Source organism: Athene cunicularia (assembly GCF_003259725.1).
Source record: "Athene cunicularia isolate RWA chromosome 5 unlocalized genomic scaffold, athCun1 chr5_part1, whole genome shotgun sequence".
Classification (NCBI taxonomy): Eukaryota; Metazoa; Chordata; class Aves; order Strigiformes; family Strigidae; genus Athene; species Athene cunicularia.
Window position 1 is genome coordinate 17,500,508 of NW_020799101.1, and position 18,042 is coordinate 17,518,549.

An 18,042-nucleotide genomic window follows, 5' to 3' on the forward strand; every position below is an offset into this window, starting at 1 on the left:
TATAAATTCCAAGTGCAAAAAGAAACATTATTTCTAAAGAGTTTGAACCTTCTTTCTCAAAACCATCTCTCTCTCTCTCTCTCTCTCTCTCTAATAAAGCTAAAATACCAGCCTTTAAATAGGCACTGCCACTATTCAGCTGGTAGGGAAGATACATGTATTGCACCAGAAGTACAAAGCTAAGAGGAATGCATAATATTTTATTTTTAAACTTATTTACAAAAAGATATTGCACCAATCCATTGTCCTTTTTTCAGTTTAACATCTTAAGCAAAAGCCTATTATTTACAAAGTTAAAAACAGAAGTGCAAAGACTGAAAGAAACCAGAAAGAATAAAGTTTATTCAAATTGCTAAGTACAGTTTATTACCTGACCATAGCCCACATCCAGTATGATCTAAAATAGTTTGAATCATATATATCTGTAATTTCAGAAATCCTTGCGCTTCTCTATAGGTGCAACCCTCATCTTTTACACCAACCACCAGAAGGGTCTACGTAAAACGTAAAGGCTAACCATAGCTTAATAGCTTTATTTCTCCAGGAAAGAGACACTCCTTTAGGTAAATTGAAAAAGTTACGTAGTATTATACATGTATTTGAAAAGTAGTGATAAATCAGGCATGATGGTTTTCATTCTTTCTAAGAACCAGGAGGAAAAGTTTGCTGATATTTCAGGACTGATTATTCTAAAGACACTGCCAGTCCGAACTACATTAGCACAGCATATAGTCCTGTCTCAGTCTATCTGCCACTGGGACTGTCATGATGCATTTCTGGGGTGTAGGTAAGTAGAACAATCATGACCCAGAGATGAAGCAATGCCTAGGAAAAGAAAAGAAAGAATTAACTTATCAGCACTGACAAACATTGTTCACAGCAGCAGTAAATATGAGTGCTCTCAACAAGAGCTAATAAAACCTAGTTTTGTAGAAATATTTTAAGTATTTTTCATATTATTCAGATACTCCTAAAAAAAGAATTCTTATTTGCACAATGAAATGCTGAGTCAGATTCTGAAGAAGCCATTTGCAGAAAACTCAAGATTTTACACAAACAGCAAAACTAAAGCAGCCTGGTTTCCTACAGATTTATGTCCTCTGGCTTCTCTTTCCCTCCACACCCCAGTAACTCCAGCTGTTTGCTCTGATAGCCAGCCCTCAGCCAGCACATTATGTGATCGACCTCAAGTGAGTGGTAAGTCACTACTCTTGTGCCAAGTGGCTGATACCAGACTGTGTAAAACAGCTGAGCTCTGCTTTCCTTGCCACAGGCACTGATTTGAGGTATTTTAATGAACATTTTAGGAATGCTAATTCTCATTCAAATTTGGCTGAAACTATCTAATTAAAATAGAAGTTGCTGGGTGTACAACAAGGGAGGTAATTGACAGAATACATAAGCCACATTTCCTTAAAACAAAAAATACTTTTTTAAAAATCAAGTTAGAATAGTCATAGTCAAGGTTCAAGCTGAAAAAGGGTATCAGCCACTGAATGCCCAATATACAGCTCCTATGCAACCATCATTAAGTTTCACTTCAGATAGCAGCTTAGGTGGTAGGTCTTCAGTGTTTTGGTACAAAGCATTTTATTCACATATTGATATGTCTATGTCATGAACATGGAGACAGAGAGAGCTTAGGAATTAAACAGCTATGTTTCTTCCAGTACCTAATAGGCTGGAAGAAGCAATTGCAGGGGGAAGCTATCATTTTCTTTATTCACATGTGTCTGTCTGCTGTATATCCTGAAACAGTAACAGCCGTTCTCAGAAACTCTGTTCAGAAGTATCATTATGCCTTCTCAAGCAATTTTTCATTTCAAAGACTCAAAAGGGCTCAACTAGTGCAATATTTTCAAGCAGGGTAGACTGCACACTTAGATTACCGCAGGCCACCTAAACTGATAGACATCTGCCCTCCAGTGGAAAACAGAGGAATTTAATTTTTATCAATTGGAAGTCTTAACAATTTCACCTGGTATAGATGAGCAACTTGCTACTATTTGTTTAAGTCCAGCAAGAAAAAACTTCTCTTGCTACTTTTTCAGCTACTAGAGAAGTGTGATTATTAGCCACTGAAGAAAAAGTGAAGTGACAAATATAAAAAAAGCTGTAACAGATGCCATTTTCCTAAATGCAGTGCATTCAGGTATAGTGGGTTAACCTTGGCAACAGGTCACTATTATTCTGTATTTAATAATAATACTCTACTTTTACAATCTTTTAAATGGTTGTTACATAAATGTCTTTAAGACTGCTATACTAAGAATTCCTGGGAAAAACTGAAAACTGCTCAGCAACATGACTCCAAAATACTATTAGGTCTGCTTTACAAATAAATACATTGAGTTGTTAAAGTTAATTGTATAGCCTTTTGGACATCAAACATCCTGCAATTTAAGGAGTATTATATAAACTGATTATAGAAATCTTGCATTAAACTTCTTACTTTAAAGAAAGTTTACCCACCATGTAAATGATTACAAAGACTCTTGCTATGGGATAGCGCCTTAGAAAGATTCCCAGCCGAATGCTACACAAGAGAAAAACAATATGCACGTTAGCACTGAGCAATAAATTCTTGTTCCACTCATTCCAATCAACACAAACTCATAAAAATCAGCTGATGTTCTATACGTGCCTTTGTTTCCGCCTTGAATTTTATTTCATGTACTCAAGATATTAATGGAGTGAGAAAATTCAGAATTCAGAACATAAAACATTCTCCTAGGTTTTTCTGTTACATGCTAGGCTCAGCGTTTGTGAAAAAGAGCTAAGGTTCAAGAGTTATATAGGTATTTTAAAACTCACAAATATGCTATATATTTGTCAAATTGTGTTACCTGAGGAGCTGTCACGAACCTCTGAAAAAGATTTAAGCAACTGAAACCTTGTATTTCTTTGAAAGAACTGATACATCACTACCAATCTTATGTTTTCCAAGTTTACTCCAACAGAGCATATTGAATTAGATATGTGCTCAGTAATGTCAGTTAAAGAAAGCCATGCATGTACTAAAGTGAATATGATACTGCCAAATGAAGTTTAGTATTAAAACGTCACATATAATAGGTCCCAATCATGGAAATTCTGATATTCTTCACAATAGGATTAAAAAGTATTACCTAATTTTGTTTTCTACTGGTACTGGATTCAAGTTTTGGAGCAGAGCTTTGTTATGAATATTGATGATTAACCTAACTGCTCAGAAAAAGGGATCAAAGCGAGTCTTTTGCTGGACTCAGAATGATTTTTATGTACTAATTACTTGAACAGATTATCTTTCAAGATAAACAGCTGCACTGGGCAGAACCCAGAATCTTGTGTTCATCAGGATACCTGAACAGGAGTAAAAGAATACATATGATACTCTCCCACTACTACACTCCTACAGTGTTTATTACAGACACAGTCAAAACCTCTGAAAGTGGAAAAGGCAGATGGTAATTAAAAAGGTTAGGGGTTTTTGTACATAATTCAGTGATTCTCTTTTTATCAACACCTACAAGAGCATTGTTTAAATAATTAACTATGATCTGCAAAAGCCCAAGGATATTAATATCCTAGGAAAGCACAACTGAACTAGGCCAGTATTTAGTAATTTATACCGTATTTTAGCTTCATTATTTTTTACTTTTACCTTCATAAAAGCAGTTCAAAACAGAAGGTGTGCCAATTGAAAACTTAAAAAGAATTCCAGCAATTATAAAATGTATTCCCTTAGGACACTCTTACCTAAACTGATCTATACTACTGGCAGCTTTGCGAACTCTTCCATACATTCCTGCCACATTAGTATCCATGTCACTAAACAGGACAGGAACGTTACGCATACGAGCACCTATTTGCAGGGAAAAAAGAAAAAAATCTCATTAGTTTAAAACCAGCTAAGTTGTTAAGTAAAACAAATCAACAGTGTATAACAAAGATATGTAAGAACAATATAAAAATAGTGATTAATCTATTAGTAACATTTTGCTGAGAGCAGAAGAGTGCGTTTTCAGGGCAGGATTCTTGACAAACATACAATCAAGTAAAATTCTTCAATTTATTATATTTTTAAGATTGATGTTAGTTTACTGGATGGACATCTTGACATTCAACTCTCATGTAATAATAATTCTATAACTAAGTGTATAAAATGATGGGCTTGATACTGTCACACTTTCTCAAATTGCTTTTATTTCTCATACAGTAAAGCTTTGATAGCATGTCTGAATCTAACTGCTTTGTTCCAAAAAATTCTACTGTATTTACATTTTCAGTATGTATCAACTTTATTAAAAAATATTCTCAGATAATATTACCTTTGTGCAACTTAAGTTTACTGATGTTACTTAAAAACAAGCCAAAAGAAAACGTATTTCAAATCTGTTAGTACTCCTGCCATATTTTTTTAGAAGTCTTCTATAAGCAGAGAAACAAAAGACTGGATTGTCATTTTACTCCCCTTCGTAATTGTCCATTGCTTGTGAAGTTACTTCCCATATATACAAAATTTTGACTTTGAAAAGTAATCTCAAAACCATGGATCAACTGCTGATGTTTTCTAGAGATAAAAATACTCGCTATGCGGTACAGACAATTCAAGCTCAGCAGAACCACCATATTTTAAGCTGCTTTTCAAGAAAAAGAGAAAGCAAGGAGGAAAATGATTTCAACCAGAATTCTGATCAATTCTCAGAAGTATCCCATTCTTGCTCACCTCCTAAACCCTTTTTAGAAGATAAGACTTATATGTTGCTTCTGACATTGTTTAAACCCCAAGACAGATTTATTTGCACCTGTGACAGGTGAATGATTGTTTCAATAGTGTCATAGTATTGGGAATTAAAGATTAAATTAGCTTTATTAAGTTTAAAGTCATTTACACACAAAAAGGAGCTTCTACTTAACTATTTTTTATGATAATAGCTGTTGCTGACAAGGTCTCTGGCATAAGCTGCGTATTTTCAACATTTTTTTTTTTCCTTATAGGCTCAGACTTCCAGGGAAAGGCATTAGGAAATATAAGTCTGAACTGCAGAAAGGACAGAGTTATAAGAATTATATTCCCTTATTTACCTTCAGCACCGTCAATGCCTGCCATATTAATGGAAGGTCCATTAGCACTAGTGCCTTGAACAGCCTTCAGCTGTTGCTCAAGTCGTTCCAGCTGATAGACAAGTGAGTTTTTCTCTGTGCTCAGGCTCTCTAACATGGTTTGCTTCTGAATTAGTGTTTCTGTCAGCTGATGAAGACGATTTTCTAATTCTGTCTGACTGCTACTACTTAGAGTCTTGTTTGTGAGCTAAAAAAAAAAAAGAAAAAAATATCAGAATAAATTCAAAGTCTGACCAACCAACATATTAGAAAACTCAAAAAAACCTAAGCCCTCCAAAAACCAAGTTACCCCACTAGAATTTTCACAGGATAATACTATAAAAATGAGCACAATAAAGAAGAAACTAATTTCAACAGTTGCTAAAATGAGATTTTTACATGACACAAGAAACGCTATGTAAAAATGTATTCCTATGTTTTCTACCTCCAATCATATGAATCTTTATGTATAATCATAAGTTTGATCACAAAAGTCAATGCTATGCTTCACAGTGAGTTTAAATAGTAGGCATGACAATATCAAGATAATTCAGTCTGGCTATCATACTTGTAACTTCACAAAACAAGTGCGTATGTAAAATGTTTTCAAGCGAGGAAGGAAAAACCCAGTACAAACTGGGAGAATCTGATGTCATTCTACAGGAAAGCTTGAATGAAAATGGTGAAAATGCAGGATACGTTGCAGAAGAATTGAGGAGCACTGAGGCAGAAAACATGATTGTACTAGCAAACAGAAACTGCAAGGACAGCAAATGAAGACATGGATAATGTAATTCAATTTGCAGAAAATATTTAAAGCAAATGGGAATCTCCAGATTAGCCATATGTGCAATAGCTCGTCTATTCACCAGTCTTGGACCTCAGCCACTTGACACATCATATACCACAAAGATATAGCTTTTAATGATGAAAAAAAAGAATCACCAGGAACCAGAGGCAGTGAGATATCAAGAAAACGAAATAGATGCATGCACCAGGGCAGATGCAGGTGGTCCTGAAGCCAGCATTACCAGAAGAATCATCTGACAACAGGCTCAATAAATTTGTATCACAACACAACACATTCCAAACCTTCTGACACTAACTGTACAGCTGACCACAACTGACTCTAGACTATCAATTTTTCTACATATAGACTACTTCTCATTATGCTAAGATAATTTACAGAAAATGAGGCCTACGCCTTCATACGGCCCAAGAACACTGTGGGGGCTGACAAGTATCAGAAGGTTCCAAGAGGGATTAGACTAATTCAAGGAAAATAGGTCCATAAACATAGCTATACAATAGTTCTCATCACTTTTTTTCATAACTGAAATTGATAAAATTATTTTCTACACACACAGTACCTGATTTCTGAGCTTCTGAATTTCTTCCTCTCTGTCTTTTACTCTGCTTTGCAAAGTATTCTTTGTTCGATACAATTCTTCTTCAGTATAATGGAGTTCCTAAAAAAATTATCACAATCACAAAAGATTTTATACATGTATGTATTGTGAGAGACATTTTCTTATCTAGCATTTCAGAGTAGAACACAAGAAGGCAATATGCTGCAATCAAATATAAACTGAAATTTAATCTTAATTAAGTGTTTGGCTAGGATGGGAAGAAAAAAAAAGATGATGAGTATGAAGACACAACCTACAAGACTTACCAAATTCTTTTGTGGAGACTGACCTAATATAAATATTAATCCAAACTAGTTTACCAAGAGTCACACAATTTCATTGGGACCATGATTTATTTCTCTTATTCTTTCACTCTTTATTATATTGCTATCTTGAAACAATTTCAATAATGTAACCTAAACAATTAGGAAATACCTGAGGAGGGGGGGGGGAATATGTATTCCTAAAATAAACCCATCAATTCAATATACCATTTTTTAAAAACTCTTTAAAATCGTTTGGCATATCTATCTATAATTATGTATGACACAGCTCTTCTTTTAAAGTTTAGGATAGATTAACACAACAGATGTGAAAGGGGAAGGAATATTAGTATGGGATAACTTACTGAACAGTAAATCTAACCATAAGTTTTGTTATTCCCATGATTTAGTGGTTATTTTAACTCTGACTTAAAATACCTGGTTTAATTTAAAAGATAAGCATGACAGGTCTTCAAATCACTGTATCACTTCAGCTGTCAGTTGCTACAGAAAACAGATACCCTATTCTCCCTTCAAACCATCAGATGTACAAGAAATAACACATCTACTTATTTTCTACCTTCAGTCTCAGAGACCTTATGGCAATATTTAAAGGAATTCCCAGACAGAACAGACTGTAATTGTGTTAAATATCAATGTACACAATTACTTTAAAAGCACAAGTAAGTGTGCACCAACAAAAAGAATACTTCAGTTTCTGTAATAACGGATGCCTTTTTTTAATTCACGTCAATTTTTCTATATGTAGTATTGACTTACAATACACTCCTCAGAAGGGCAGAAGTAACAAAATACAATCTACCATCTGCTTTGATACAATAAACATCAGCTATCCATCAAAACCAGACCTTGACTTCTGCCTTTTAATTACTTCAAGCTGCTAGCATCTCATTAAAATGTAATTTTTGGAAGGACAGATAATCCTATAAGATAAATTGTTCTTAGTAGATACAGTGTACTCTCCTGCTTTCCTCAGTGTTAATTCTCTTCACATGACCTTTTTCTTACAGAGAAATTTTTTAATAGGGTGCAAAGCATTTGTCTGATTCCTACTGAAGAGTAAGTTTGTTCACATGAAATATGCGTTTGCCTTTTTTTCCCCTCTTTTTAGCACGAAACTGCTTAAATCAAGGGGGACTTTACTTAAAAAGATGATACAATCTGACAAAATTCATTAATATAATTTTATAAGCCATTTGTCTTATAGAGCAGTTTGGAGGTAACATTTAGATTCAGAACTGAGTAACAAGTGGATTAAAAAAAAAAATCAATCTATGAATTGTTACTACAATAACATTCTTTTACGAGCTAAATTGTATGTAGTAATTGAGCACAAGAACCTCCACAGTAAGCATTTTTAGTTATTGAATTTCCTGATATAAATAATGGTTACAAATATTACTATATCCTTATTGTTTGCTTGTTCCCCTGCTGAATAAAATTTAAGATCATGAGTGCACTCCCTAGGGACAATGTTTATTTTTTAACACATCAGTGAGATCTCTGTTTATCAGGAGCACCCAGAAGGCCCTGCCCATTGCTTAGTACTGGTTGCACTTTGTTTAGCCTAGTGACATTCATTAAGCTCTTGGGGATTGCTTTGGAATACTAGACAAAAAATAACACAAATACTGTGTAAACTACTCTCTTATTAATCCAAATGCTTTACTGATGACACCACACGAGGCCTAAAATAAGATCAAACAGCTTTCAAGAACTCCTTACCTGTTTTTGCCGTTCTAGTTCAGCTTCTGCCTCTTGCTTGGCCATTTTATGTGCTGCTATCTGCTCTTGCAGATCTTGAAGCTGCTCTCTCGCTGACTCAGCTTCACTTACTTGCTGAGTCTCCATATCCTGAAATGAAATGTTACCATTTCACAAACATTCAAACAATAGTTTCATAGTTAATAGTGTCATAGTTAACAGCAAAATCCAGTTGTATCAGCCATATGGCTTCAAAGGAAAATGAAGTTGATTGTGTATTTAATAAATGACATTTGGTCATCTTATGCAAAATGTTTTACTAACATAGTAATAAAATAAAAGCATTTTGTGAATGTGAAAAGCCTCCACTTTTCCCTTTCTACAGTCTACAGGCTAAAACTGTGTAAAGTAGGTTTGCTTGGGTTGAGCCAATTATGCCAGCAGACAACTCGGATTAGTTGCTTCAGGGATTAGCAGCCCTTGAAGAAAAGGATATAGGTGATCTTTACAGAAATCACCACACTTGTTTGGAAAGAAATACTTCCCTCTAAAGGTGCACACAGCAGTGAGAAGAATGGCGGGAGTACCACAGAAGCAGTACTATAGTATTTCTCCCACCATTGCTGAAGTAGTGAGAGAGAACATAGAAAGAAATTGGATATCAATAAGCACTTGTCTCACCTCGAGCGGAAGTTGGCTTCTTTTAATAGTAGGTCAAATAAACACTAGAAGCAACAACCCTAAATATACAAGAAAACAGTCCTTTGTGCATGGTTAACTACAAATACATGTGTACATAATCACAGCTACCTGCAGCTCTGTTCTCATCTGTTGTATTTGCCCCATTAGTTTTTGTATTTCTTCTCTCTGAGTGTCTCGCTCATGTCTCAGCTCTTCTAGTTCCATTGTGCTTGCAGTATTGCTGTCCAGGCCTTCAATACCAGAGCCTTCTTTTAAGCTGTTTATCAGCTTTTCTTTAGACTGAAATAATAAATCAATGTATTATTTATAGCAGTATTTAACAAATGCTCAACTAGAATATGCCAAAATTACTCTTCTCTAAAATTCAAGTGTAGACATATAGTAAAAGACCTACTTTATTTGTTCTTTTAGCCAAGTTAATAATGACCCTACACATTTTGAAATGAAAATGATTCCCTGCTGATATTTTCTCTGACTTCCTGTATGCCATGATACTGGATTTATTGGAAGCCTGTTACCTGAGGAAGAGTCCAGCTTTTCTCTTTAAAAGTGCCTGGAATGCTAAACATGTCACAATTCATAATTTTGGCTTTCCAGCTACCATAAGAGAGAAGACGGACAGTAACAAACACTAAAGACAAAACTGACCCCCTTCCAGTCCACCCTTTCTCCTGCCAACAAAGCCAAATAAGAACCAAATACAGCAATAACTCTTCTGGGAAAGAGGGTGAACCATTTTATTCAGAGTCAACCTAATGTTGGTTCGAGATTGACTTCTGATCTCATGCTTTTCATATTTATCACAATGATTTAAAACCTGTCCTTGGATATCAGATTAAATTAATTGTTCTAAACAGAGATCTTTATCTTCAACATTTTGCTAACTTTTATAAACAAGCCTCAAACTGACCACATTTGGACTTGGTATCTTTGGCAACAAGTAGTATAGAACTCTGCACAAAATACCTGATTTTCCCATTGTTTATATAATGTTGATCACATGCAACCTGTCAGAATACATAAAAATATTTTCTTTGGTTTCCACATAAGTATCCAGTATGCTTCAGCCTCAAGCAGAATAGAACAACATTCCTGACTCAAGAATACTGGGTGTGGAACAAATTGTAGGTTACCTCTATTTATCTATCTGCCTAGGATTGGATTCTTGGATGTGGAACACACTGACAAACGTTGCACAGTAAGTGCAATGGTTCACTCTGATTTTTCTTTAAGTTAAGGACCTGAACTCTCATTTCAATTACCTAACTCAACCTGTAAACTTAAATCTACAAAATCCAGACTGGTAGCTGTTCTGTATAGGTATCATTATAGATATGCCCCAAAAGATACTAAAGGTCACATGAAAGGAACCACAGATTAGATTATTTGAAGCATAACACCTTGAAAAAGTTAAGTGTACAAAGCAAACTGGACTTCTTTACAGATATGCTTACTTGGAGTATACGCGTAGCTTTCTGTTTATAGTCTGACAGTTCCTGCTTTGCAGATTCTAGGTGGTTTTTAGTTACTTTGACTTGCTGCTGAAGCTCATCAGCTCGCCTCTTTTCATCTAAGTACTTTCTTTCTGCTACAGTTATCCCTTCTGCCAAGCTCTGGCGTTCTGCTTCCATTTTACTTAGACGAGCAGCAAACTCATTCTATAAGCAATAAAGAAACAATACTTTGTGTGTAAACACAGTTTCAACTTTAACCTAGGAAGTTAAAAAGAAAGTTTAAAATCAACTGCACACACAACACCTCATATCTATCACCTCCAACTTAAAGATTCATTAGTGCTATGTGGAAAGAAATCCCACTTGCTTAAGCAAGTTCTAAATAGTATCAGTAAAAATATGCATTTGTTTCCCTCACCAGAAATAGTGAGGGAATAGCAATCTTCCCATATTCGTGTTTATTTGGTAAAACAAAAACAAGCTTTCCCTTCAAAAAATACTATCAAATGTAGTCTGCCATATTTTGACATACTTTAAAAAACACAAATGCTGATAAAGATTTTCAAAGATGCTTTTATATGTAACAAAGGCCAAGTTAAGTGTGGAAAGCAGGCTTTAGCAATGATGTACTCACATCTTTACCACAGAATTGATCACCCAGCTTAATATGTTTAAGATTACATATTAAAATTGTGTAACAATTTGTTTTGTAAGAACATAGCATGGAAAATTAAACTGGTTACTGATTTAGTTTTAAAAAATATTTTTACATTCAAGTTAACATGAAAAAAAACAGTAAAAAGTGTCATCATGAATCCTCAAAACTTTAAATCACAAAGCTTTCAAAATAACATGTAAGAAGTAAACTTGCATCACAAGGATAGTTGGTGCAGCAGACAGCATATCCTTCCAAGTACTGAACAGGAAACCGAAGTCAAGGGGAAGACAAAGCAGTCGGAACCTCACAGATCTGATCTCAAAAGTAGTGTCTGAAACTCTTGCTTACTCTTCATGTCTCACCTGCATTTGTTTGTAACTTTCTTGCTCTCGCTTGAGCACAGAGTCTGCATCACGCAGCCTCTCCTGAAGAGTTTGAAGGGCTTGATTTTGCAAACTGCTCCCTTCACTGTGGTCTTGTATTATCCTGAAAGAGCGATATACGTATTAGTCGACAAAGAAGAAATTTAGTGTGATTTTCAGGTAGAAATATGAGTACCTGGTTTTCAGAACAGCTTTGAAAATTTACCCAGTAAATTATTGAATATGGCTGGCTACATGTGTGAGGCCTGGAGTTAATGACTCATGCATCTCTTCCCTGATCTATCTTCTGCAGTATCCAATCACCGATTCATATCCCAGCACTGAGGTAAGTCAAAATCTTCATATTTGTGGATAAGCAAATGTATTTTTCAAGACAAAACCATTTTTCTTGAGATCTTCAGCTTCAGGCCTCTGACACAAACATAAATACTTTGTACAAAATTAATTTCAATAATCAGGTGACAATTGCCCCTATTTAATACTCAGTTGCCCTGTTCCCACTGCCAGCTATGATATAGTGGGCTCAGAGCAAACTTTAATCCCCATATTTCAAATCTTGATACCTTCCCCATTAGTTTATTCATTTTTGTTCTTAAAGAGACCAAATTATCTACCTTGAATTTTCAAACCTATTACTATTTGCAGAATTATGAAGTATGAAATTATGAAGTACCGTGATTTTTCATTCTGCAATGCTTCCAAAGCTTCTGTCCGAGCACTTAAGAGTTGATCAGCTTCTTGCAATCGTACTTTCAGCACAGCTAGCTGTGAATCCTTGGCACCAACAGCTTCTGTCAGATCATCAACTCGAGCTCGAAGTTCCCTAACCATCCTGTCACTCTTTGAATGGTCAACATTCCACTTCTCAACCCGTTCACGGGATTTGTTCAATTCTATAAAATAAGAATTTTCTTTAAGGTTTATAAAAGTAGGTATTGCAAGGTCTTGTAAATAGTCAGGACGCACACATCACATTTCTTAAAGAAAGAATTTACATACAACAAAGTTGAAACAACACTGAAACTTTATGAGCTGCCAAGTGACAAACGCCAGACTGTCGGTCAAGACAACAAGAAGTAATCTCAAAACAGGCATTTCATTCTGTGTCACACTGCAGTTGGCAAATTTTACCTGCCCCACCCCTTGCAATGGCCTACAGTTGAATAGCCCTGTGAGAGTAAGCCTTTGGAAACCTCTGCATAAAGCACCTAATTCAACTCAATGTGACAATAAGCTCAACCTAAAAAACAGTAGAAAAATACTAGTGTTGAAATAATGCCTGAAGTTTTGAAGTATTTAATCTACTCATTTAAAAATTAAATGTTTTGCAATAGCCTCTATAAGGCAGGAAAAATACTTTAATACTGTTAACATTTGCTAAAACCATTTTAATAAGATGTAATTTTCGGTACTAACTTGATTGTGTCATTTCAATCAGTATTTGTGTTATCTTTGTAGTTGAACCAGCCTTTTAGTTTCTCACAGCTTATTATTCTGAAACCAAGAATCATTTTGCTTGGCAAGTCATACATGCAAATTTAACTAGAAAAATTTTATTATAAATACAAAACACTAACATAGAAATAGAGTTGTTTTCTAGTTCACTAGCATTTCAGTAATATGTCACAGTTTAGTTTCCAAACCACAGTACCTTCTTGGGTTTCTTTGGACCTCTGAATTAATGAAGCCATTTCCTGATTTAAAGACTGAACTTCATTCCGCAGCAGCTGATTCTCCAGGCGAAGGTTGGATAGCTCATGTGATTTGAGATCATCATTAGCTGAAACGCTAGGATTAGTTACTGCACTTAGTGATGCATCCTTCACACCACCTCCTTGTGCTCCTAGTCCAGAGTCTGAACTGTCTGGAGTTTCTGTACAGAGAGATGCAAGTTAGAACTAGTATATGTATTTGTAAGTTGCCTTGATATAAACTGTAATTCCATGTTCTGCATCAGTGGTTAATTGTATAACATTAAAAAAAAACAAAACAAAACAAAAACAAACACACCAAAACATCAAAATAGCTTATACTGAAACGAAATATGGAGATGAATGTCCCAAGGGACTTGCACAAAAATAGATGTCTTATACAGTATACATGCATCATGCAGCATTTTTGTTAATGCTTTAAGACAAGATTTGGAAGTTACAAAATTTCTTATTAATGTCAAATTTAGGATTTCAAAACAGTAATACTTTATTATGACTATGCTGCCCAGAGATGTCTTCAGAAGCTGAGAGAGTAACAGAAGAGATTAAATATATATAGCAACTACCTAGGGGAATATATACTGCAAGTTCATTCTGGTTTTCCCTTGAGATTTTTGATTTCAAGGATGTAAATTTTATTTTTAAAAAAATCTGTTAGATTACTATAAACATTTTGATATCAAACCTAAATGTATGTAACTTAGCCACATAGCTACATATGTTAGTTATCTTTATGTAAAAAAGCATTTTAAGAATAATTTCAGTCAAAACATCATCTTACTGATAATTCTGCATTAATAATTTAAAATATTTTTTTTCAAAAGCACTTTTAATAGGAGAAATCAAGTTGCAGTGATTTGAAGCAGAAGCATGATCTTTCCTTTCTCTAACGGAAAAATATAAGGTAGATACACTCTGTCAAACTGTCAAAAGCTTTCTGCCAATACAAACTGTAATTCTCTAGATTATGGAAACCAAAATACAGATTTTTACTTTTTTTTTTTTTTAATAGAACCTCAGTGAGAACAGCAAGGGAGCTCCTGGCAGTAGTCTGAACAACAGTCCCTTGCAGGGAAGGAGGAACCAACAGCCTTCCCACATCACGCATAAACACACACAGAGGATCCTAATCAATGCTGTGAAATTGATACATCCACTGCAACAGTCGCGATTCCAACATGCAGATAGTTGGAAGCTTTGCAGCAGTGTTAAGATAAAACAACATAACACAACACACAATGAGCAAACAAACAGGGGATCCAAAAATACTACTTCTGAATTTAGTACGTCCCAGATGAGTAACTGCTGAAAATCCAGAGGGACAGACTGCAACTAATTCCAAGTAAGTCTGCGGTTCAGCTGTCACAATGTTATTTACTTCACCCTGTGATTGCCAGCCAACCTGCTCCTCCTTCCTTGTTACCACTGCAACAGCTCCTACCACCCAGAGCCCAGGGAGCTGGGGCAAACTATTAATTATGAACAACACATCGACAAGCAGCAGCAATGACAGCAACCTTTCTTCCATATTTTCTCTAGCCCCTTTCGTATTTAAACGGTTGTAAGAGGTGTCATGTCCTTCCTTTTGATTAATTTACACAATTGCCAAATTATCAGACAATTTATCCTCATTCCTTTGTCTGGAAAACTCAACAGACTAATGAAGCTAACGAAGCAAGAAATTAGCCATTTATAGCCCATATCAGATTATAACCACTACAATGTACAAAGTATAACATTAGCTGGTTTTGTCTATAGCTCATTTTCATATGCTACTTCGACAGATGCTATACAGAGCATTTAAATGACACAGATATATATCTATACAATCAACTTTGAAACTAGTGTGCTCTAACTCTATGTTGTAATTGTGGGCTTCGTCATTTGGCAGCTCCACAATGTAAACTTCTCTCAAAAAATCCTTAGAAGAAAATTCAACAGGCCACACTGAACAAAACAAGTATGTTCCTTAAGCACCAATCTGCAAGGCCTTGTTGATTACAGCCTATTAGCCAGGCTGTAATTTGAACTATTAGTATTTGAATTATTATTATTAAAACTTATTGAAAAGTTGCAGACCCAGTAATACAAAAATATTCACATCTTTGGAAGCAATCCCTTTTTATATCTAAAACTTTTCAGCATAGTAAGTAAAACCCTGGCATTTACAATGCTTTACATACTCAAAGTACTGAACAAATAATAAAGTCTTCCAACTACATTATTAAGGAATGATATCACCATTTGCTTCTATTTTATAGAATTGCAGATATTGCTTCAATTTTACAAAACAGCAAAGTAGCACAGCAACAGCAAGGACTGATATAGATTGGACAGTCTGATAGAGAACACAGGTCCCTGACACTTCCTAGCCATTCTCCTTTGACCCAACTTTTGAGCATCAGGCCTGGAGGCTCTTTCAGGCATCTGGATTTAGACTGCAGTAATGAACTATTTCTGGCAAACCCAAAGGCTTTATCTATGAATCTCTCTCATGCCTGTAGATCCACAGCAGCCTATCCACATCCAACTTCCCACTCCGCAGGACAAGCAAGTTTGACAGCTTACCTATCTTCCATGGTGGAACAGAGAAAACCTCCCATCACCTCACATGCACTCACTGCATCACCTTGCATCACCTCGCATCACCTCACTGTGCACTAGGCAACAGCCAACACCATCTACCAGCCAGTGAAAGTCACTCTCCTATGTGGCAACAACAGGTAAAGGGCCCTGAGTGACCAGACAAATGCAGCAGTGCCTGTGCTTCTACGTGGGGATGTACGGGAGCTGATACAAGGTTACACCATAGCTCAGGGAGGTCAAGGCGAGCAGTAGCAAAGAGACAGATTGAAAACACAATAGATTTAGGTATTAGTTATACAGCTTGTCAAAACAGCATGGAGTCCAAGATTATCCCAGTGTTGAAAAAATGTTAAAGACCCTGCAGTACTCCACACATTTGACATATTACTACCACTAAATGTTTCAAGAAGTGACAGTAAATCCATTACCTAGCCTTACCCTAGACATACTTGGGTTTTAAATATCACTAGGTTCAATACTATTTTAACTACCATTGCCTTGGCTCCTCATGGAATTATCTTCAGTAGTTTTTGCACTCTGTGTACTTGTAGACACAGAACTAATGCTTGAAGTCCGAGAGTGATTTTGAAGAACAGGTGCCTTGCTCTTCTCTTTCTTAGAGTCCATCCTTCCATTAGGCTCTTTCTCTGAACTGTTGAGAAAATCAAATAGCAATTCATCATCAGGTTCTGACTTTTTTCTTCTCACAAAATGTGAGGCAGCTCTGGATGTGGAAACACTTTCTACTGCAGAAGCAACCTCCGAAGATGTCCTACGTGCTGGTTTAACATTTGCTGTTCCTGCTAGGATTGTGGCCTTCTGATGTTTAATATTATCAGCTGCTGAGGAGATGTAGGCTGCTTTGGATGATGTCTGGTATTTCAGTTCTCCAGTATGCTGGTGCAATTCAGAATATTCATTGGCAGAGTCCAAATTTTTATTATCATAAACTGCACTGCTTGCTGTGTCTTTTTTGCTCAGAGCCGATGCTGCTCCTTGATCAACTCTGTTGAGCAGATCCTCTGCCTTTCCAGCGAGATCAGCAAGCCAAGACATGATGGATGTCTGTGGATAAACTCTATAAAATTACAATTTCAGAACCATATGCTGCAAAAGACATAAAATGATTACAAATCAGACTAGTGTTGATAAGGCAAGATGTATGGGTTACCTAAACAACTGTCGTGTTAATTTATTAGTGCTGTAATTATCTTAAGCCTTTTTTCCTACTTGCTTGGTATTTTATTGTTTTGGTAACTGATGGAAGTAAACCAAATTAGTTTAAGGAAAATAGACAAAACCAAGGCTTAGCTATCAGGCCACCAGATCTGTTTCTGGCATTACCATCTGCTACAGAGCATTCTGCCTGCTAGCCAATCTGCAACAGTAATAGAAAATTAAGTCTACTTGCACCTGACAACATCAAACTCAGTTGGAGGAGGAAAAGTGTCCAGGTGCTTATTACATGAACAGATAACAAAGCCTTAGATGTTTGGCCTGCAGATTCAAATCTGGGCCAGACAGAGGAACTTCCCCCAGCTTTGCAGCCCACTGTCCCTTCTGTGACACCACCAGGGGAGGCATGCCTTCACTTGCACCAAGGGCCTGCGACACTACGCAGCCGACGTGTGCCCCTATCCCAGCTCCCGGGAAGGGCTCCTTCACCCCCGGACAGGCTTGTGGACGATTCCTCGGCCAAACACACCCTCAGCGGGAAGGGGGAAGCGCAGGGGCTGGCGAGGCCGGGCGGGAGGGATGGAGGGAGGGAGATGCTCGGGGTGGCCGCTGCCCCCCCCTTCCCTCCCACCCGTAACAAGGCCGCCTGTCCCCGACCCTCCCCCGGCCCGGCCTCCCGCCCCCACCCAGCGGCCATCAGGAGCGGCGGAGGCCTCAGCACAGCCCGGCCTCACCTCCTCCCTGCGCGGGAGACCCCCCGGCCCGAGGGGAGTCGTGAGGGGAATAAGGGGGGAAGGGGGCGGCGACGATCACTGCGAGACCCCGGGCCGGGCTCAGCGGCGCAACCCCATCTTCCGGCAGACGTGGCCGCCTTTCCGGGACGCGCCGC

The 18,042-nt window shown here is 36.8% G+C and overlaps 1 protein-coding gene across 1 annotated transcript; it reads right to left on the reverse strand.

Annotated features, from left to right (window-relative positions):
• Nucleotides 1-320: 320 nt before the first annotated feature.
• Nucleotides 321-18,036, reverse strand: GOLGA5 (golgin A5). Its single transcript, XM_026849774.1, has 13 exons — nucleotides 17,888-18,036; nucleotides 16,469-17,084; nucleotides 13,331-13,552; nucleotides 12,353-12,572; nucleotides 11,659-11,782; nucleotides 10,639-10,842; nucleotides 9,293-9,463; nucleotides 8,504-8,632; nucleotides 6,456-6,554; nucleotides 5,068-5,293; nucleotides 3,739-3,844; nucleotides 2,473-2,536; nucleotides 321-825 (listed from the first exon to the last, which is right to left on the reverse strand). The coding sequence occupies exons 2-13, from the start codon at nucleotides 17,031-17,033 to the stop codon at nucleotides 745-747; spliced, it is 2,211 nt and encodes a 736-aa protein (XP_026705575.1). The 5' UTR covers nucleotides 17,034-17,084; nucleotides 17,888-18,036; the 3' UTR covers nucleotides 321-744.
• Nucleotides 18,037-18,042: the final 6 nt, after the last annotated feature.